Genomic DNA, 22,500 nt, shown 5'->3' on the forward strand with positions numbered 1-22,500 from the left:
AGAAGAAGAGAGAAAAAGAGATAGCAAGTGTCTTTGAGGAAGTAATTGCTGAAAACTTCCCCAATGTGGGGGAGGAGATAGTCTCTCAGAACATGGAGATCCACAGATCTCCCAACACAAGGGACCCAAGGAAGACAACACCAAGACATACAGTAGTAATTAAAATGGCAAAGATCAAGGATGAGGACAGACTATTAAAAGCAGCCAGAGAGAGAAATAAGATCACATACAAAGGAAAACCTCAGCAGAAACCTTACAGGCCAGAAAGGAGTGGCATGATATATTTAATGCAATGAAGCAGAGGGGCCTCAAACCAAGAATACTTTATCCAGCAAGATTATCATTTAAATTTGAAGGAGGGACTGAACAATTTCCAGATAAGCAAAAGCTGAGAGAATTTACCTCCCACAAACCATGTCTACAGTGTATTTTGGAGGGACTGCTATAGATGGAAGTGTTCCTACGGTTAAATAGCTGTCACCAGAGGTAATAAAAAGGGATAGACAAAGAGTACAGAATATGATATGTAATACATAAAGAATGGAGGAGGAAGAAAAAGGAGGGGAAAAAAAGAACCTTTAGACTGTGTTTGTAAAAGCATACTGAGCTAAGTTAGACTCTTAGATAGAAGGAAGTTACCCTCGAAACTTTGATAACCACAAATCTAAAACCTGCAATGGCAACAAGTATATACCTATCAATAATCACCCTCAATGTAAATGGTCTGAATGCACCAATCAAAAGACATAGAGTCACTGAATGGATAAAAAAACAAGACCCAACTCTCGCTGCCTACAAGAGACTCACTTCAAACCGAAAGACATACACAGACGAAAAGTGAACTGATGGAAAAAGATATTTCATGCAACTAATAGGGAGAAAAAAACAGGTGTTGCAGTACTTGTATAAGACAAAATAGACTTCAAAACAAAGAAAAGTCACAGGAGACAAAGAAGGACATTATGTAATGATAAAGGAGTCAGTCAATCCAACAAGAGGATATAACCATTGTAAATATCTATGCGCCCAACACAGGAGCACTGACATATGTGAAACAAATACTAACAGAATTAAAGGGGGAAAAAGAATGTAATGTTTTCATTCTAGGAGACTTCAGCACTCCACTCACTCCAAAGGACAGATCAACCAGACAGAAAGTAAGGAGACAGAGGTATTGAACAACACATTAGAACAGATGGACCTAACAGACATGGACCATACAGAACTCTCCACCCAAAAGCAGCAGGATACACATTCTTTTCACATGCACATGGAACATTTTCCAAACAGACCACATACTAGGCCACAAAAAAAGCCTCACTAAACTCAAAAAGACTGAAATTGTACCAACCAGTTTCTCAGATCACAAGGGTATAAAACTAGAAATAAATTGTACAAAGAATACAAAAAGGCCCACAAATGCATGGAGAATTAACAGCATGCTCTTAAATAATCAATGGATCAATGACCAGATTAAAACAGAGATCAAGAAATGTATGGAGACAAATGAAAACAAGAGCACATTGCCCCAACTTCTGTGGGACATAGCAAAGCCAGTTCTAAGAGGAAGTGTACAGTAATCCAAGCCTATTTAAAGAAAGAAGAACAATCCCAAATGAATAGTCTAAATTCATAATTATTGAAACTGGAAAAAGAAGAACAAATGAAGCCCAAAGTCAGCAGAAGTAGGAACGTAATAAAGATCAAAGAATAAATAAATAAAATTGAAAAGAAAAAAACAGAAAAAAATTAATGAAACCAAGAGCTGGTTCTTTGAGAAAATAAACAAAATACATAAACCCCTAGCCAGACTGAGTAAGAAAAAAAGAGAATCTACACACATAAACAGAATCAGAAATGAGAAAGGAAAAATCATGACAGACATCACAGAAATACAATGAATTATTAGAGAATACTATGAAAACCTATATGCCTACAAACTGGATAACCTAGAAGAAATGGACAACTTTCTAAAAATACAACCTTTCAAGACTGACCCAGGAACAAACAACCTTTCAAGACTGACTAACAGTTCCCAAAGGGAAAGGGACTGAGGAGCATGGGTGGGAAGGGAGGGATAAGGGGAAAAAGCGGCATTATGATTAGCACACATACTGTGGCAGTAGGGGCACAGGGAAAGCAGTATAGCACAGAGAAGACAAGTAGTGATTCTATAGCATCTTACTATGCTGATGAACAGTGACTGTAATGGGGTATGGGGGGGACTTGATAATGGGGGGAATCTAATAACCACAATGTTGTTCATGTAAGTGTGTATTAATGATACCAAAAAATAATAATAAATAAATAATAAAATTTTTTCACGATTTACTCAAAGCAGTAGGTAGTTTTCCTTTCTAATGCTTTGATTAGTACTAAGTTTTGATTAGTGCTGTATCAGAGCCCAAAAAAGAATCAAAAGCTTTCATAATGCCCTGAAATACTGAATAACATTAGAATTTTCATTCTTAAGACGTTTTTAATTTTATAGTGTTCTCAATTTCTTACAGTTACTGTTTTAACTTTCCCTTTCTTCTGGCACCAACTTTAGGAATCCTATCTTCACAGAAAACCATCTACTTTAAGTCGTCATGAAGATTGTTTTAACTTCTCATTTTTAATGTCTATGCTTTATCTTGATCAAGGAAACCTAAAATCCATCTTTCTCTATTATGAAAAAATAGAGAAATGTGCAGTATTAGCTGGGAAATACAAATACCAACTGGCAAATGTAGGTATCCTTGGATAACAGGATTGACAAATTGGGACAAATACTATGAAATGGAGCATCCTTTGCATTATACTTTATATATTCATAGTAGAATAAAAAAGACACAACTTCTTTTAAAAATATTATTATGATGCCTTTAATAAAAACAACTTGGGATTTCTACTGCTGGTAATATGGCAACCCAGATAACCTGAATAATCTCTCACTCTAAGACATCCACCTTAAAAAAGCCTAACAAAATACAGAAACGTTCTTTATGAATAGGTAAAGAGAAAAACCAATACAACTGAAATGCAGAACTTGAAAATGAATTGGTAAGTGGATCATTACATCTGCCACTTAAGAAAAGGACCCCTGCACCCTCAATGCTATCAACCCATAAATCTAGGACCCTTGAAATAACAGCAAGAGGCAAGGTCAGTGAAAGGGAAAATCACAAAAATTTTAGCCACTGGCAGGTGGAACTGACAAGAAGTTTATCTGTTCCAATATGGGCTGGGTAGGGAGAGTAAAATAATTAGAATTGTCTTCATGTTCTGTTATTTAGTAAAAAACACCATTTCAAGAAAGAATATATAGTATAACCTTATGTACAAATTACACATGTATGTCACACAGCATTAGTAATCAAGTAGATTCACAAGTCCTTTTAAGTCTTTCTGTACACTACTTTCTCTAATCAGTATACATTACTTTTACTCAAACAGTGTAACTGCGAATCACAGTCCCAAGTTCCACTAGCACAGAAGTAAAACTGGATTACTGGTCAGACAAATGGGAAAACAAAGCCTATATAAAAGAACTATATGTAAAAAAGGTGGAGAAGTGAGAGTTGTTTAAAACACCAAAAAAAGAATTTCACTGATGCCATAGAAGTTGCTTCCAAGTTGCATGATAGTAAGTTGGGCACTAGTAAATATGTAGCTACAACATCAAGAAAAGTACATATGGAAATGTTACACCACAGATCCATAAGATAGCCTAAAATTTCCTGTCTTCATAAATTTGATTAAATGGGTAAGTTCTGTATACTTTAAACCATATGTCAGAGACATATCTGTAATATGTGTTCACAGATCAGATCTATATCTTGCTGATTTAAAAATTTTAAATGATATGAGGTTAAAGTGCCACAGGATTTAATTTTGTTAGAGATTACAAACCTCTTCTCTATCTTCTGTAAATATAAACCTCCAATTTCTAAAGGACTATGTGCAACACTGTAACATCCATCAGAAAAAAAATTAGATGTTACTGGATAGTGGAGAAGTATCATGAATTAAGAAATATGTGATTTTTCAATTACAAAGAATCCAATGAAGACCAATCATACCTGTAATGCATTTCGGTCTCTCATGGCTATTTCAAATGATGTGATTACCACAGGATAAACCTGCAATGTCCCTTTCCGCATGTGAATATTCTTCACCAAATTTTGACGTTCCTGCTGGGTCCCATGATATAACATAGTAGGAATCTATAAGATTTTACATTGATTCATAACAATTTTAGAACAAAACATAAACAATTTTGAAAATAAACAATCATTTCTGAGGTAAAAAGGTAATTTGACTTAATCTTAGTTCAATTTTTGTATAACAAAGTGAGGCAGTCAATTCTAATAGATTATTTTACCACTATGAGAGAATAAAAAAGCCACGAAAACAACTGAAGTGTTAGGCAAGGTAGTTGGCAAAGCTAATTCTGGAATATATATACTTAAGGCAGTGACGTGGCTAAAGCAACACATTTATAGAAGGAGCACACTGTAATGAGAATAAACAGACAATTCTACCTAAGTTTGTCTCAGATCACTCAAATTATCCAATACACTGAAAATCATCTGGGGATATTTGTGCAAATGTCTGAGAATACTAATACCTATTCTTCTATATAAACTTGAAGTAGGCATTGTTGTTAAAAGACAAGTCAAGCAAAATGTAGTGTTCATGCAGAAATCAATGTAACTATAGTGAGAAAGCTACAATTCAGGGAACAAAACATACTAGTATGAATCATTGAAAATAATGTATTTAACAAAAGAAACATGTCTTACCTCTGGTGTAAATTGCTGGAATTCAGCCATCCAATTAGGAAGTGTAGACAAAGGGCCACAGACAAGAAAAGGTCCAGGTACTCCTCTCTGAACCATCAGTGCAATTGTAGCAATGCACTGAACTGTTTTTCCCAATCCCATTTCATCTGCTAAAATGCCATTAATTCCATTTTCCCAAAGCATCTGGACAAAATAATATATACTGTACTTAAATTCTGATATAAAACATTACTGAAAAAGTTTATTTCTTTTTACCCAAATATGGTAATTATGATGAGGCTAACAAATTCACACTCTAAGTTACAGTAACACTTGTGGGAAGTTTGTTATCAAAGCCATCGAAGTGCTGTAACCTTGAATTCAGATAATTTTCACTTTAAAAAATATACTGTGGTTAAATAAATCAGAAAATAAGTATTTACACACAAATGTTTAACATAAAAATTAAGCATCGAAGAACAACTCAAGTTGTGTTACATGACATTAATAGGTTATGGTATAGAAATGAACCAGTATCTTGTATTAAAAAACGAGAATTTATTACCCTAAGCCATTCCATGCCCTCCACCTGGTACCACCGCATCACTCCTCCTGTGAAGTGTTTTGGCTGCTGAAAGGGTACTGGCTCTCCATTACACTTCCGAACTGGGTCAAAGAAGAATTTAGTATTCTGTCTAACCGTTTGGGACAATCTATCTTTAATTATACTGTTTGAATCTTTGTTTTTCTGAAGATTTTCTTCACAGAGATTTGAAGAGGAGCTTTCAACCTGTAAAGAAAAAAATTTTTATTATAAGTTTGATACACTACTATCCTCTATCAGAAAATCTAACTACTAATCAAAATTTACAGTCTCAGTCATTAGGTATGGATAAATAAAACGATGTTGAATAAAACCCTAGAGATAGTTACCTCCATTCCCTCAAACACAAGGCCAATAGGGAAAGAAAAACAAACTCTGAAAATAACCTTTACAGATTAGAGGCACATACTTTTGAAATGACTTTTACAATTGTACCTCCCCTTTCAAGTCTCTAAAATGTACTCTCAAGAATTTAACTATTTTCTTAGTAATTTCCCTCACCCACAGCAAAGATAACGAATAATGTCTTTAAGAAAAAAAAAAAATTCCTTTCAAGGAACACAGAAATATTTATGTCCACTTAAGTAGTTACTTTCAGGGCAAGGTAAATGAAGTTTGAAAGTTCACTATATCACACCATTTAAGAGTGTCAATTTATCTTTGACATTCAGCACCAACTATGATCAATGACAAACTTTATTGGTTAGCAATGACCACAACTACATTTTAAGAATGTGAGAAGGATAAAGCCAATTCAAAGGAAATCTTAGAAGTGGCTTTTTAAAATAATGCCAAAACTGGATATTCAACTATAAAAATGTGAATCTTGATTTTTACCACTCTATACGTAGTTTGTGATGATTATTAAATCTGAAATATCAAACCTGGAAACATAAAGCTTTTAGAACAAAGAATATTTTGATAAGCCTGAAAGGCAATGGTTTCTTATACAAGACAAAAAGCACTAAGTGCCAAAGGAAAAAAAGTGATAAACTGCACTATCACAAAAGTTTAAAATTCCTGCTTCTTAAGAGATACTAAGACAATGAATGAGTAGGCAAGCCAAACTGAAAATACAGTACATCAATCTGACAAAGAACTTGTACACAGAAGAATGTATATACAAAAAAAATAACCCAATAAATGGGAAAATTAAGAGTATATACAAAAGATTGCATGCACACAGCCATTAACGACATGGAAATATACATTATTAGTAATTCAGAAAATTAAAAATAAGAACACCTGAGATTTCACAATCATACAGTGGCTAAAATTAAAGACTAACATAAAATGTTGGCAATAATATAAACTGAAACTTTTATGCTTTCTTAACACATTGCTGCTGACAGTAAAATGGTGTGAATGCTTTGGAAAAAGATCTGTACTTTCTTATAAACATACATTTATCATATGACCCAGCAACTCCATTCCTAGGTATATGAAAGAAATATGAAAACAAGTCCACACAAAGACTTACACACAAATTATTATAGCAGCCTTATTCATATTAGTCACAAACTGGAAACAATCGAAATGCCCATCCAAAGTATGAGGAAATCATATTTATTTAATGGCATTGTACTCAGTAGAAAAAATAAGTAAGATACTAACTAGTAGTAAACACAAATGAGTATCAGCCACAGTGAGTGAAGAGTAGTAGGAAATTATTTGTATTTCATTTGTAAGTCAGCTTTAGATAGAAGTTAAAAAATCAGGCAAAACTAGTCAGAGATAGAAGTCAAAAAGTATTCACCTAAGTTTGTAGGGAGGAAATGATAGGAAAGGGATACAAGACATCCTTCCACCATGAAGAGGGTCTAGATCTTGATTTGCATGTGGTTCCAAAGATGTACATATTTGTCAAAATTCATCAGAATGAATACTAATGTTTGCTGATTTATTGTATATTATAAAATGAGGTCAAATTTCCATAGTATATCATGGTAGATATTACGACTTCATCTTTAAAACTGCAACTAAGTATCAAGATGCTTATTCTTATTTACATTTAATATATAAATTCATCAAAACTCATCCTTAAATCCAACAAATAAAAATCACTACTTCTATAGTATATATATTTTGAACAAAATTATGATAGCCAAACAGATTATCTCTTATTTTATAATTATGTCATTAATCCCAAGGTAAATTAAATTTTTATAACCCTTAGTGAACGTTTTCTTGTTACAGTTGTTTTTTCTTTCCTCCTTTCTTTCCTCCTTTCCCCCTCTTGTCATTGTAGGGACTTTGACAGTGAATACCCAGGTAACAACAAATCTCTACATAAAATGGACATAAGTTGGGAATCAAGCCTTTCCAAACAGAAGCAATGGAAAATCTTTAAGGCCAGAAACAAGACTGAGGCATCCCTCACATATACAAGCTTTAACATGTATATGTGGAATGTATATATTCATATAGTTATAAGCTCATGAATCACTGCTAGACTCCCAAAGATCCATAAATTAATATATACACATTAAGGAACATGTAAGAGAACACCTGAAGTTGATTTATTAAGAAAGAAGCATATTAGGATAAGAGAGAAATGAATGTTTGTTTTTTTTTTTAAAGCTAAGAACTAGGTTAGCTGGTGAGAAAAAAGGTATGCTGGAGATTAAAGAACAAGGGCTCATAATCAGGGAAGTAAATGACTTCTAAATTTAATGTCTATTACTGATCACTTACCTCATTCTTCTTTCTATTTTTTTTAGCCACAGACAAAATTTCCTAGGAAATTGAAAAACAAAATGATAATGTATGTGGTTCATTCATTTATTCATTCAAGATTTATTCTGTTATGATTTTTGCTAGGAAATGGTGATAAAGCTCTCAAGGTAATTAAAATGCAGACTTAAGTAAAATTGTGGACGCCAGGCAAAATTGAGCCTAGAGTGTCTTTCAATAAAATTCTGAATTAGTCAGCAACACTTAAAAATTGAGTTATTTACTCTGAGTTTCCCAGGTATTTTTTTTTTTAATTCAGGTTTATCTGAATAAACTTAAGTCCATATTCATACATGGCAACAATCTTCTTGTACAGAGGTTGGCAAACTATAGCCTGTGGACCCATTCCAGCTAGCAGCCTGTTTAGAACAAAGTCAGGCTTATCTGTCTACAGTTTGTCATTGGCTGCTTTTGGGCAAAGTACAGGGTTGAGTAGGTACCACCAAACTACTTAAAGTCCAAAAACATTTACTATCTGGCCCTTTACAAAAGGTTTCTGAACTCTTCTCTGGAGTCAAGTTGTGGCTATGCTTGTTATTCAATGATTCACTCCCAAATGTATTATAGTTCCAACTCCAACCCACTTAATAAGGCCTCTGTGGATACACATCTAGAGTTTGCAGTCCTAAGAAAGAGGCAAAGACAAATAAATTTAAAATACTGAATGAAGTGTTCTGATACTGAAGAACTGACTAGATGCTAAGGGTATGGAGATAAGCAATACCTGAGTGTCACCTGGTGACTTAGGAGTTACATCAAATTACCTGAATAAGTTGCCATCAGGGCATAATCATTGAAGATATAGTTACGGTACATTTCAAGCAAGAAGAGTAGTGTATCTTAAATTTAAGATGTATGGGTCAATGATAGGAGATGTCAGTAAATGGCTGACACATATATACATATGTATGTTATATCATGTGTTTATGTAAAATTATCTTAGCATAGACATTCAAATTATAAGACTAAAGGACTTTTATAAGGGAAGAGAAGAGTTGTCTTTTAAAATGACTACATAAGCTGAAGCTTTTTGGAGAACAATTTGTGAATGAATCAACACAAAACACATCACCATCTATGAAGTATTCTTGTTAAAAATTAAACCTTGTAACTATTGTTAATTCCTGCCCTTGCTTACCTCCACAGCTTCATTCTTCACTATCCTTTCATTTACACACGAACTGGAGACAAATATACTTTTTTTTTGAGCATGCCAGGATCTCTCTTGCTTCTGAATGTTTGTCAAAAGCTAGTCTCTTTACACAACACTTATGCACTGTCTTCCATGATTTTACTACTTCCCTGTCAAACACCTCCCAACCTTTAAGTAATTTAACTAAGCCTCAACATAGATGCTGCTTCAGAGATAAAAACTTTTATTAACTTCATGCCTGAGTTAAAAGCCCCTCTGTAAGCTCAAAAGCATGTACTGTTGCGACTGTAATTGACTACTTACTTCTGTATATTTTTCACTGGATGTAGGCAAAGGATGGCAGCATTTATTTTTCTTTGATAACTGATCTTACTAACGCCAGTTTGCCCATTGAAGATAGGCCACAATCATTTGATGAATTAAATTAGCAGCTGTGTGATTGGCTGAACTTCAATACACCTAATTAATGGTGTTTTCAAACTGCAGGCTGAGTGTGATCTATAATCAGTTAAGTTGATTCTGTTCTTATTTTTAAATAAAAAATTTAAAAAAGGATAGTATCAGAGTGTATCCCTAAATAGAAGTATTGTGTGAATTTTTTTATTTTATACTTTATGAAGATCTAAAGAGTTCAAATTTCAGGTAAAAGATGAAGTAGGTAATAAGATTAGAATTTTTTTTAATTCAAGACAGTGATGCATTAAAATATACTTAAGGAGTATCTAAGGTTTCTCATACTGAAGAGGCTCTTATTTAATTAAGTAACAAGTGACAAGGTGGAAAACGGAACTGGTTTTAGGAATTAGTATGTAATTTTAGCTCCCTGAAGGTCTTCAACTAAGAATAAGAAGAAAGTTCTTCAGGTAAAGTTTTCAGGATGTAAGTAATTATAACAATTTCTGATTATTCCAAGCGCACTCTCCTCTTACAACACGAAGATGGTGTCATCTTCCTAAAACACTTAAGAGGCTGAAATTCAAGAAACAGCAACCTGTAGCATTAAAGTGGTTGAAAACCCACCATAACTTTTTTTTTTACTCAACCTCAAATCTTATGTGCCCTTCACATTTTTACCTCCTTTGACATGACCTCTGAAATATTGTATGATTCATCTTCTCTTCCTCTTTTCTTTTTTGTAACTGTAAAAAAGAAAATCATTTTCTTGTTGATAGCAATAAAAATGAAAATATGAACACCTATTTTTCAAAACCAAAACAAGGAAATTCACCTGGATTTTCCTCACTTGCATGAACAGGATTTCTACCCTACAAAACAAGGATTTAGAATTATCAGTTTTTGCAAAATCCCTGATTTAAAAAAGATATATGCACCCCTATGTTTATTGTTGTATGATTTACAATAGCCAAGATATGGAAGCAACCAAAGGGTTCATCATAGATGAATGGATAAAGAAGAGGTGGTATGTATATTCAACAAGATTATTCAGCCAAAGAACCAAAAGAAATCCTGCCATTTGTGACATGGATGGACTTAGAGGATATCATGCTACGTGAAATAAGCCAGGTACAGAAAGACAAATACCATATGACTTCACATGTGTGAAATCCAAAAACAAACAAAAAGAAATGAACAAAGTAGCAGTAGACTCATAGACACTGAGAAGGGACTAGTGGTTACTCTGCGGGGCAGTTGAGATGGGAGGATAGGGACAGGGAGGGGGACAAAGGGAACAAAAATAATCGTAATATAAGTTGGTCACAGGGATAACAGTGTAGCATGGAGAATATAGCACGGTTCTATAATACCTTCCTATGTTTACAGATAGTAACTGCACTAGCTGGGGTAAGGACTTAATGTTTCTAACAAATGAACTACTGTGCTGTATACTTGAAATCAATATAATTTTGTGTATCAACTATACTGCAATTAAAAAAGAGTAACAGTCTTCTAAAAACTTCTATGATATAACATATTAAAAGGCAATGATAAAAAAAGTAAATGTTACTTGGAGGTGAACAACATCTACAAACTCTTCACTATTATACTTAACGAACAGGTAACCTTTCTCTGTATTTCCCTACTGTAACTTGTTTGTAACTATTAGCAGATATGCTATCTGCTGTAATTTTGTCTCCGCTGTTGCATCTATGCACAAGGTAAAAATTCAGATTGCAGTTATGGCTTCAAGTTGACATGATGGGGATAGAAGCATTAAGGAGAGAGAGTAATCATTATGAGGTCCAAAGAGGTGGCCACTTATAAACTGTCTTGAGGTATAAAACATTTGCACATTTTTCCCACATAAGAGAACAGTATTTTGCTAATATGAAAATAGTACACAGAATAAGAAATTGATCAGGTCATACGTTAGCTCTCCTTCCAAACCTAAAATACTGAACAGATATTAACATGTTTCTATGCAGCCTGGAATAAAGACAGGTTTTCAGATAAAGAAGGTTCAAATTAAATAGATAATCAATAAAGTCAAAAGAATATAAAAGAATTATTTCAGTATTTAAGATACTGTACACAAATTTTCTAGTTCACTATGTATTATTACCTTAGCAATTTTTAAAGATTCCTTTTTTCTCTCCAATTTCTCTTTCTTCTTCTGTTCCTGTAAGATAATTTTTTCTTAATGTCACAAATAGAAATGCAAGCATTAAACACTCGAAATCACAAATAACATGTTCACAATGAAGAAACAAAGTAAAAATTAAAAAACAAATGAGAATTTGCACTTCAAATCTTTACGGTTCCTTTATGGAAATAGATTTACTCTCTTTCCTTAAGCAACTAAAATCCAGATAAAATATATTAAATAATGGTTTCAGACAACATGCAGCAAAGGACAGCAAACACTGAGAGAAGGGAACAAATGAGAACAATGCTCTGATTGCTCAACTTACTGCCTTTCCAAGTGCAAATAATGGAGAACCCAAACACGCTGAACAGTTTCCGAGTTGAGGAGACAAAGAGTACAAAATAAAGCAGCTTGCATAACCAGGGTTCAAGTACCAGAAACAAGACGGCTACACACAAGAAAGATCTGAAGATATGCAGTGAGTCTTTAAGCTGAGCAGTGATGAGTGCAGGAGTGAAAGAAAACTAAGGCCAGGAAAAGAACCACTGAAAAAGGAGGTGGACAATCCTTACACTCACAAAGGGATCAAACAATTCAGATTCCTGCCAGCCAAAGTAAAAAGGCCCCTAACATACAGGGCATCAAGAACAGTACTCAGAAACAGAGGGAACAAAACAGCAGCAGACTCATAGGCACTGAGAAGTGACTAGAAGCTACCAAGGGGGAGGGATTGGGGACTAAGGGGAATGGTAATTTGCAACTACAATGTAAACTGGTTGCATGAGGAGGGTAATACAGCATGGAGAACAGAGTCAATGACTCTAACATCTATCTATGTTGATAGATAGTAAGTGCACTAGAGGGAGTGAGGATTTGATAATGTGGGCTAACTGCTGAACCACTGTGTTGTAAATCTGAAACCAAAAAGACTGTATATCAATGATACTTTAAAAAGCTTGGTCAAGCAAAAATAATAAAAAGAAAAAAAAAAGAACAGTGCTCAGAAGAGGGGCCAGGTTATTCCTAGACTGAAAGCTGTCTTCTAACAAACTTTCAAAAGCAAGAACCGGAAGGATTCAAACTGTTTCCAAGAGGTGGTTAAAAGGGTATCTTCATTATAACTCATTGACTTTATCTGTTTCACTTTACAATTTAAAGGTTTCAAAAGGGCTTCATTAAGCCACCATCACTCTAATACCAAAACCAGGAAAAGACCCAACAAAAAAAGAAAATTACAGACCAATATCCCTGATGAACATAGATGAAAAAATACTCAACAAAATATTAGCAAACTGAATTCAAAAATACATCAAGAAGATCACACACCATGATCAAGTGGGATTCATCCCAGGGATGCAAGGAAAGGATGGTACAACATACGAAAATCCATCAACATCATCCACCACAACAACAAAAAGAAAGACAAAAAGCATATGATCATCTCCATAGACGCTGAAAAAGCATTCAACAAAATTCAACATCCATTCATGATAAAAACCCTTAACAAAATGGGTATAGAGGGCAAGTACCTCAACATAATAAAGGCCATGTATGACAAACCCACAGCCAACATCATACTTAACAGTGAGAAGCTGAAAGCTTTTCACCTAAAATTGGGAACAAGGCAGGGATGCCCACTCTCCCCACTGTTATTCAACATAGTACTGGAGGTCCTAGCCACAGCAATTTGACAAAACAAAGAGAGACAAGGAATCCAGATTGGTAAAGAAGTCAAACTGTCACTATTTGCAGATGACATATTGTACATAAAAAACCCTAAAGACTCCACTCCAAAACTACTAGAACTAATATTGGAATACAGCAAAGTTGCAGGACACAAAATTAATACACAGAAATCTGTTGCTTTACCATATACACTAATGATGAAGTAGCACAAAGAGAAATCTGGAAAACAATTCCATTCACAATTGCATCAAAAGGAGTACCTAGGAATAACCAAACCAATGAAGTAAAACACCCATACCCTGAAAACTACAAGACACTCTTAAGAGAAATTAGAGGACACTAACAAATGGAAACTCATCCCATGCTCTTGGCTAGGAAGAATTAATATTGTCAATGGCCATCCTATCTAAAGCAATCTACAGATTCAATGCAATCCCTACCAAAATACCAAAAGCATTCTTCAATGAACTGGAACAAATAGTTCTAAAATTCATATGGAACCAGAGAAGACCCCAAATAGCCAAAACAATCCTGAGAAGAATAAAGCAGGGTATCTTCATTATAACTCATTGACTTTATCTGTTTCATTTTACAATTTAAAAGTTTAAAAAGGGCTTCATTAAGCCAGCATTCATTAAGCCAGCTTAAAGTTGCTTCCCAACTTTAGGCTCTACTACAAAGCCACAGTAATCAAGACAATTTGGTACTGGCACAAGAACAGACCAACAGACCAGTGGAACAGAAAAGAGCGTCCAGATATTAACCCAAACATATATGGTCAATTCAACAGCTAGTGTTGGCAAAACTGGACAGTTACATGTAAGAAAATGAAACTGGATCATTGTCTAACCCCATACACAAAAGTAAATTTGAAATGGATCAAAGATCTGAATGTAAGTTATGAAACCATAAATCTATTAGAATAAACATAGGCAAAAATCTCTTGGACATAAACATGAGCAACTTCTTCATGAACATATCTCCCCGGGCAAGGGAAACAAAAGCAAAAGTGAACAAGTGGACTATATCAAGCTAAAAAGTTTCTGTACAGCAAAGGACACCATCAACAGAACAAAAAGGCATCCTACAGCATGGGAGAATATATTCATAAATGACATCCAATAAAGGGTCGACATCCAAGATATATAAGGAGCTCACGCACCTCAACAAACAAAAAGCAAATAACCAGATTAAAAAATGGGCAGAGGATCTGAACAGACACTTCTCCAAAGAAGAAATTCAGATGGCCAACAGGCACATGAAAAGATGCACTACATCGCCAGTCATCAGATAAATGCAAATTAAAATCACAATGAGATATCACCTCACACCAGTGAGGATGGCCACTATCCAAAAGACAAACAACAATGTTGGCAAGGTTGTGGAGAAAGGGGAACCCTCCTACACTGCTGGTAGGAATGTAAATCAGTTCAACCACTGTGGAAAGCAGTATGGAGGTTCCTCAAAGAACTAAAAATAGAAACACCATTTGACCCAGGAATTCCACTCCCTAGGAATTTACCCTAAGAATGCAGCAGCCCAGTTTGAAAAAGACAGATGCACCCCTATGTTTATGGCAGCACCATTTACAATAGCCAAGAAATTGAAGCAACCTAAGTGTCCATCACTAGATGAATGGATAAAGAAGATGTGGTACATATACACAATGGAATATTACTCAATCATAAGAAGACAAATCTTACCATTTGCAACAACATGGATGGAGCTAGAGGGTATTATGCTCAGTGAAATAAGTCAGGTGGAGAAAGACAAGTATCAAATGATTTCACTCATTTGTGGAGTATAAGAACAAAGAAAAATACTGAAGGAAGAAAACAGCAGCAGCCTCACAGAACCCAAGAATGAACTAACAGTTACCAAAGGGAAAGGGACTGGGGAGGCTGGGTGGGGAGGGAGGGATATGGGTAAAAAAGGGGCATTACTATTAGCAGACATAATGTAGCAGTGGGGTGGGGGGAGGCATGTAGAACACAGAGAAGACAAGTAGTGATTCTACAGCATCTTACTACGCTGATGGACAGTGACTGTAATGGGGCATGTGGGGGGGACTTGACAATGGGGGAGTCTAGTAAACATAATGTTCCTCATGTAACTGTAGATTAATACAAAAGAAAAAAAAGTGCTTCCATAAATGAAAAAGAGAGTTTAGCAAATGCAGCAAAATGTTGATATTTGTTTACTGTGACTGGTGGGGACACAGGGATTTACCACATGCTTTATAATCTTCATACAGTATAGTGGACAATAAAGTTATACTGTATAGCATATTGGATGGTAAGTGCAATGGGAAAAACAGAACAAGGTAAAGGGGATAGAGAATGTGAATGGAGGTGTCAGAGAGCACTCCATTTAGAGTCGATGAGGTAAGGCCTCACTGAGAAAACATTTAAGCCAAGGTTTGAGGATGATGATGATGAAATAAGCTATGCAGACAGACATCTTCCAAGAAGGGGGTTCCAAGCAGGAAAGTGCCAGTGCAAAGGCCCAAAGGAACTGGAATAAGGTCCCAAAGGTAAGCTGAGGGAGACAGCCAGACTGCTTACTGTCTTGTAGGCCTTTAAAGGACTTTGGCTTTGTGAGGAACAAATGTAAGCTAGGAGGCAGTGAAACATCATTAAAGTACTACATGGAGGTAGGCTGAGGGGAGGGAAGCACTGAAGAAATATTCTTTACCTAGTCAAAAAAAATGAAGGCAAATGAAGACCTTTTCAGACATATAAAAGCTGAAAGACCTATCACCAACAGAAAATGCAAATGGCTCTGTAACAGCAGCAGAGCAGCGACTATTTAATAATAAAGACAGCAAGTGAGAGACGGGAGATAATTAAAAAGGGCAGGAATTCAGCCATAAAAAAAGAATGAAATCTTTTCATATGCAACATGGATGGATCTTGAGGACATTATGTTAAATGAAGTAAGTCAGAGAAAAACAAATACTATTTGTCTTATATGTGGAATAAAAAAAAGTTCATACAACAGACTAGTGGTTAGGGGTACTGGACAGCAGACTAAGGATGTCAAAAAGTATAGTTATAAAGTACAATAGTCCTGCAGATAGAGTGTACAGCATGGTGACTACAGTTAATACTGTACTACATGTTTAAAAGTTGCTGAGACTATTATGTTTTATGTTAATTATACGTCGGTAAAAAAGGAGGGAGATTTTTTCTGGAATTCATGGCTATGCTCATTTATCTTAATTATGGTGGATTCATGCAAGTCTACATGTCAAAACGTATAAAACTATACATTTAAAATATGTTCAGTTTTGCGTATGTCAAATGTATCTCAATAAAACAATTTTGAAAAAAGGACTGAGCAACATAAAATATACAATTTCCAGTATCCAAAAAATATCACTAGGCAGGATCAAAAATTAGCCTACAGGTAAACAGAAAAATAAGTAGTGGTTATTCATACAGTGGAATGCTTCAGAGGAATAAAAAATGACTTGCATAAATGATAAAAAATACGGTAAGCTTAAAAAGAACAGAGAATAATTACAACATGACTCCGCTACATAATAATCTGGAAAAGACAATACTAATGTACAGTGCCAGAAAATATAAATTAGTGGTTGATAGGTGCCAGGCACAGCAATCACTCTATGAAGAGAACTTTTTGGGGTGATGGAAGTTTTTCATCTTGATTGTGTTGGTAGTTATACACATCTAAACATTGGCCAAAACTCATCAAACTGTAATCTTAGATGTGTGCAATTTTTTGTATGTAATTTTGTCTCAGTTAAGCTGTTTTTTCATAAACAAATTTAAGTTATTAACTGTAATCAATCACATATACATACCTCTAACTGTTGCTGTTCCATTTTAGTCAATAAAAATTTGGAATAGATATTACTTTTTTCAAGCAAATGTTGAAGTCTACGGTACCGAATGTCTATGGACTCTCTATCCCAGGACATGCGAGCCTATCCAAAGAGAAAATTTCCATAATTATTAAAGTTTTGTGATATATGCCAATCTTTTGCATAAGGTGTAACACAAATGGATAAATAAGTGCTCTATGGGTTGAATATATTTCCTATAATGGGAAAAAAATTTTTTGTACTATCAATTTGCTAAACAGTGTATTTTTACAAACCAAGAACTACCACAACAAATAGCTGAAAAAATATGATTCTTGGGTTCAACAGGCAATCTGGCAAAATGAAGCTTAGATACCAAAATTTAAATTTCAGAGACTTAACATTTGTTACTGACATACCTACTGAGTTGAGGGTCCTTTTCAACATCTGAAATTAAAGTATTAACTCAAGTTGGATTTAAGTTTTTAAATAGATGATTTCAGAAAAGAAAATTTTTATCTACCAGTTTTATTTGAAAGAATATTAAAATTAAAAAATTATTTCATTAGCTAGAACTACAACATGTTTTTAGAATGCTGAAACTGTACTGTCAAAATATTCCAACATGCTAAATCTGATTTCTTACAGGTCTCTTTTCTTTCCTCCTTAGTATTGTTTCCCCAGAGCTTTACCCTTAATCTTTTAGCTTTCTTTTACTCTCATACTCTTAGCTTTATCTTTCACCTCTGTACACCTTCCAATTACTAACCTCTGCTTTTCATATTACTTTTGCACACCATTTATTCATTAACTCATTTCTAGGAGTCTGTAATAGTCTAATGGCTAAGGAGGAACCTTCTCTCAACTCACATTAATAAAAGTTAAATATTTTAAAAGAGGAATCCCAGAGAGCACAAGACAGAAAACATAAAGCAACAAATAAATAATAGTTCAATGGTCCACAAACATTTTCTGTAAAGGGCCAAAGGGTGACTATTTAAATATTTGATCAAATGATCTGTATTACAAATACTCAATTCTTCCTTTTTGTGTAAGAGCAGTTAAAAACAGTATGTAAACAAATGGACTGATTGTATTCCAATAAAAATTTACTTACATAAATAGGCACAAGCCAATCCAGTTCATAATTTGCCAACCCAGTATACTCTGAATTCAAAGAAAAGCATTAAGTGGGCTAAAGTGAGTTAAGTGAGAGCTGAATTCATCTACTAAGACTAAATAACACACAAACCTCAACCAGCAATCCCACTCCTGAGACAAAGTGTTTATGTGCACTCAAGTACAGCCCGAGTCACCAAAATCCAATTTATTATTTAGTGGTTAAGGCTTGACCTTATTATCAGACACCTTTGTATACTGGCTTCTATTTCCTAGATTCTATGTCATCTCTCTAGCTTTTCTTTCAAAGCAAATTTCTTTTCCCTTACAAAAGCAATGACAATACCTAAGATTAAATCTAATAAAAGTAATACCAGGGCATTACAGAAAATTTAAATATAAAAAAGTCACCCCTAATCCTACCCAAGCAGATCTGTTGGTATCTTACTCTTTTCAATTCTTTTAGAATAGCCTTTCTTTTACGATTATCCATATACTGCTATGGTTATAACAGGCAGTCAATGAAGTGGATACTAAAAAGGGTGAGATGAAATTACTTGGAATTTATAAAAATAAATTCTTACATTTTTAACTTTTTAAATGTTTAAAATTTTAGTTAAAATATTCCGGGTTTAATTAAATACATCTCCTCCCTTCAATCCTGTTCAGAATAAATTTGCATACATTTTACATAATTAAAGATTTAAGATGCCATCATGGAACAAAAATTTGTCATTAATTAGAATACCATGCCAATGGTTAACCTTCAAGCCTAGTCTTCTGTATTTCAAAATAATTTTGAAAGGAATCTTATTTATCATTACTCTTTCTTAACAATTTTATTATTTACTATATTAAGGTAAATAAATTGTAGGCCCGTTTGTTGAAAGCAAAGTGCCTGGCAGGGAGCACCTCTTGCTGGCTAGTGAAAATAGTATGCCAATTGACACCAGGGGCATAAATACCCCACTGTCTACCCCATTCTCTCTCCCAACAGCAGCCCCAGATTTGGGAGACAGGGGTAGGGTTATATTTCAGTATACACATTATCAACTATTTGCCTTTTACCTCTCTAAGAAATCTCCCAACTCTTACCTTCCCCCTTCCCCCACTACATACACATTAATGAAACTCTGAAGTCTTCCAGGCTAACAATGACTTCTTTCAAAAGGAAATGCAGGTGAGAAGCCAAAGAAAATAACTGTAGAAAATGAATGTCAAAGTCATTCCAGACCCTTCACAAACCTTAACATCTCCTAAAGTGAAGTCAATGCTTCTCATTAACAAACTTAAGCTAGTTCTTCCTCTCAAGTACTTCCAAATATACGCCCAGAAATACTGTGGTCTCCCCAAAAGAAAATCTTTTATTTTTGTATACTTGAGTTTTTTGGTCTCCGAAGATATGTAGGGAGACTTTATTCTTGGATATTTCTCCTTATAGGGACTAACGTATAAGTGTGAAGTGTAAAAATTAATCAAATTCTTTCAATGTCTGTACATTAAAAAGACAATGTATTAACAATTGACCACAGTACCGGTATGTTTTCAGCCAATTACATCCTTATATTAGTAAAAAGATTGAAAAGTTACTCACTTTATTCATGGTAGAATTAAAAATTGCCATTTTAGGTTGCATAATTCATAACTGCTAAAGAAAAAAAACTAGCTGCACCATACCTCTCTCTCAATAACAATTCCAAAATTCTACAGCTGATTACAAAACGTTTGTTCAAAAGCGTAAAATTTTCACTGAAAGTAGTTGTTTTGACTCCTAGCTTAACCATCAATTGTTTGTGGTACTATAAATGTCAGATCTTTTTTAAATGTAAAAATAATGCTTCTTTCCCTGAATTAATGCATTCTGGAAAGGTATTTTTATTTATCTCCTATCTTTCTTGAAATGCTATTTACTTCACAACCTGCACGAGTCATAAAACTGAAGACGCACTACTCACATATCAAAGGCTTTATCATTTATCACCATTATGACCTCTGAAGTTGATTCTATTCTGGAAGTCTGCCCAAGAATTCATCCTTTATAGTTCACCTTGTTACATGGATAGTAAGTATTTTACTTATCTAAGTTATGTAATGTATTATAAAATATTATGTTACCATAGTTAGAAATTCAATAAACATTTACTGATTATTATTTGCTAGGTACACAGCCTACAAAAACAAAACAGTAAGTGATATTCTCTCAAAAAACAAAGTGAGAATCAAATAAATAATGACAATAATGTGTAATAAGAACTGAGAATTCAGAGAATGAGGAAAGGTAGTTCAAGGTCAACCTCCCAATTCCATTAACATCTGTTAACATATTACTACCTTAACTGATTATGGTCAACTACCATCAGTAAGAACAGAACTAATATTACTGGAGTGAAAGTACAGCATGGTGGTTAAAAAATGTGAATTCTGAAACCACATAACCTACATTAGAATTCTTAGCTCTACCATTTAATAGCTTGGGACCCCAAGAACCCTTTATGTGCCTCGTTTCATCTGTAAAATGGGATGAAAATAGGGCTTACCACACAGAATACTTCATTAAAGGTAACAGTTTATACCAGTAATTAAATTAATGAGTTTCTATGAACAGTATGTTTCTATTAACAGTATCTGCTTTAAAGAATAGTCGAGGATTTCAATAAGTAAATGCACATAAAGCATTTACAAAAGTACCACTCATAAAACATGCTTATCAGGTGTTAATGCTAACAAAAGAATCATTATCGTTGATATAGCAGGGAACCAATTGATTCATTACTTATCTTTTGGAGTGCATTATTTCCCAATATAAGTAGTTTTGTAATTACATGGAGTTTATTCAGTATTAATGTCTATTTTCTGAGAGTTACAGTGTTAGGGACAAGAACTCTGGAGACAGTTCAAATTTGAGTTCCTTTCATGCTTAACCCCCAACTGTCTCAGTCTAGAGATATCACAAGTACCTGTATCAGCACAATACGGGGTTAAAAATATCACTTTGTAGGTAATTAGTACCTAAGAGCTGGTGGCTATCATTCTTTCTCTTGTATATGCAATAATTAAGCATCAGGGTGGGCCTTTATTACTGGAGTGAAATATACTTAGAGAAACTAAATGTTCAGGTTAAAAATTCGTTTCAGTCACCTACAAAACAGACACTCTATACAAGAAAACCAAGAGTACAGTAACTTGTTTACAAAGCATACCACATTTTTATCTAAATAATCTTACTTAGCAATAGACCAAGACACCAGATGGAAGGCAAAAAGCAAATTTATCACTTAGGTGAAAAACACTGCTAAAAGAAGTGACTACCCATTTTGGAAGATTATAATGGCTTAAACAAGCAATTTGAAATGCTCACTTAAAAGAGGTGAAGCCACTTCACAGACCAAGACCACCATCACAGAAACATCTCTCAAAACACATGCAAAGGTTTCTCAAAACAAGGCATGTATAAACATAAAATCAGATGAATAACACAACTCCTTTAAAGTCTATGAAAAAAGTCCTAGTAAACCTTAGACCACAGACCACACCTGGGACAGAGCATCAGGTTACTACTGGCTGCAGGGACGATGAACTTGATTCATAACTTACCCTTTCTAGCATCTTACGCTCGCTCTCAAGTCCAGCAGCCTCAAGCTGTTCTTCCTCTTCTCGCATAGCTGGGGTAATCACAGCAGTCTCCGGTTGTTCAACCAGATCTAGAGGTAGGGATCCCAACAGGGAATAGGATTTTAAACTGCAACTTGAAAAAATTACCAAATACTCAATTCCCAATTTAAACAACCTTCCTCCCTTCTCCAGATACATTTGAGGCAAAAGGTGAAGATCCACAGAGACGCCAGCAACACCTCTCCGAAGGCAACCTGGGTTCTTCACGATGTCATCAAATTGCCTGGACCCCAGTTAACAAATCGGGACGCTGGGGAATAAGCAGTTCTTCCGTTAAGTCTCCTACAGCATGCAAATATGTACAACTCCAGGTGTTCTCCACTCACTCGCCACAGCTTCTCACCCCTCTTTTCCTTCCCTCAGTAACCGCCCGGGGTCGACTCTTCCCGCAACTCG

At 34.7% G+C, this 22,500-nt stretch overlaps 1 protein-coding gene across 2 annotated transcripts in view; it reads right to left on the reverse strand.

Annotated features, from left to right (window-relative positions):
• The window catches only part of HELLS (helicase, lymphoid specific), a 46,763-nt gene that overhangs the window by 23,840 nt on the left and 423 nt on the right, over positions 1-22,500 (reverse strand). For both annotated transcript variants that reach the window (XM_017680684.3, XM_017680686.3), the window contains exons 2-10: positions 22,027-22,133; positions 17,314-17,436; positions 11,778-11,834; positions 10,485-10,521; positions 10,331-10,395; positions 8,065-8,106; positions 5,332-5,556; positions 4,788-4,970; positions 4,065-4,208 (exon numbers count right to left, since the gene is read on the reverse strand). In XM_017680684.3, coding sequence (XP_017536173.1) covers positions 4,065-4,208; positions 4,788-4,970; positions 5,332-5,556; positions 8,065-8,106; positions 10,331-10,395; positions 10,485-10,521; positions 11,778-11,834; positions 17,314-17,436; positions 22,027-22,133 — 983 coding nt within the window. The remainder of the gene's footprint in view (positions 1-4,064; positions 4,209-4,787; positions 4,971-5,331; positions 5,557-8,064; positions 8,107-10,330; positions 10,396-10,484; positions 10,522-11,777; positions 11,835-17,313; positions 17,437-22,026; positions 22,134-22,500) is intronic.

The sequence above is a fragment of the Manis javanica genome, chromosome 7, assembly GCF_040802235.1.
Source record: "Manis javanica isolate MJ-LG chromosome 7, MJ_LKY, whole genome shotgun sequence".
Taxonomy (NCBI): Eukaryota; Metazoa; Chordata; class Mammalia; order Pholidota; family Manidae; genus Manis; species Manis javanica.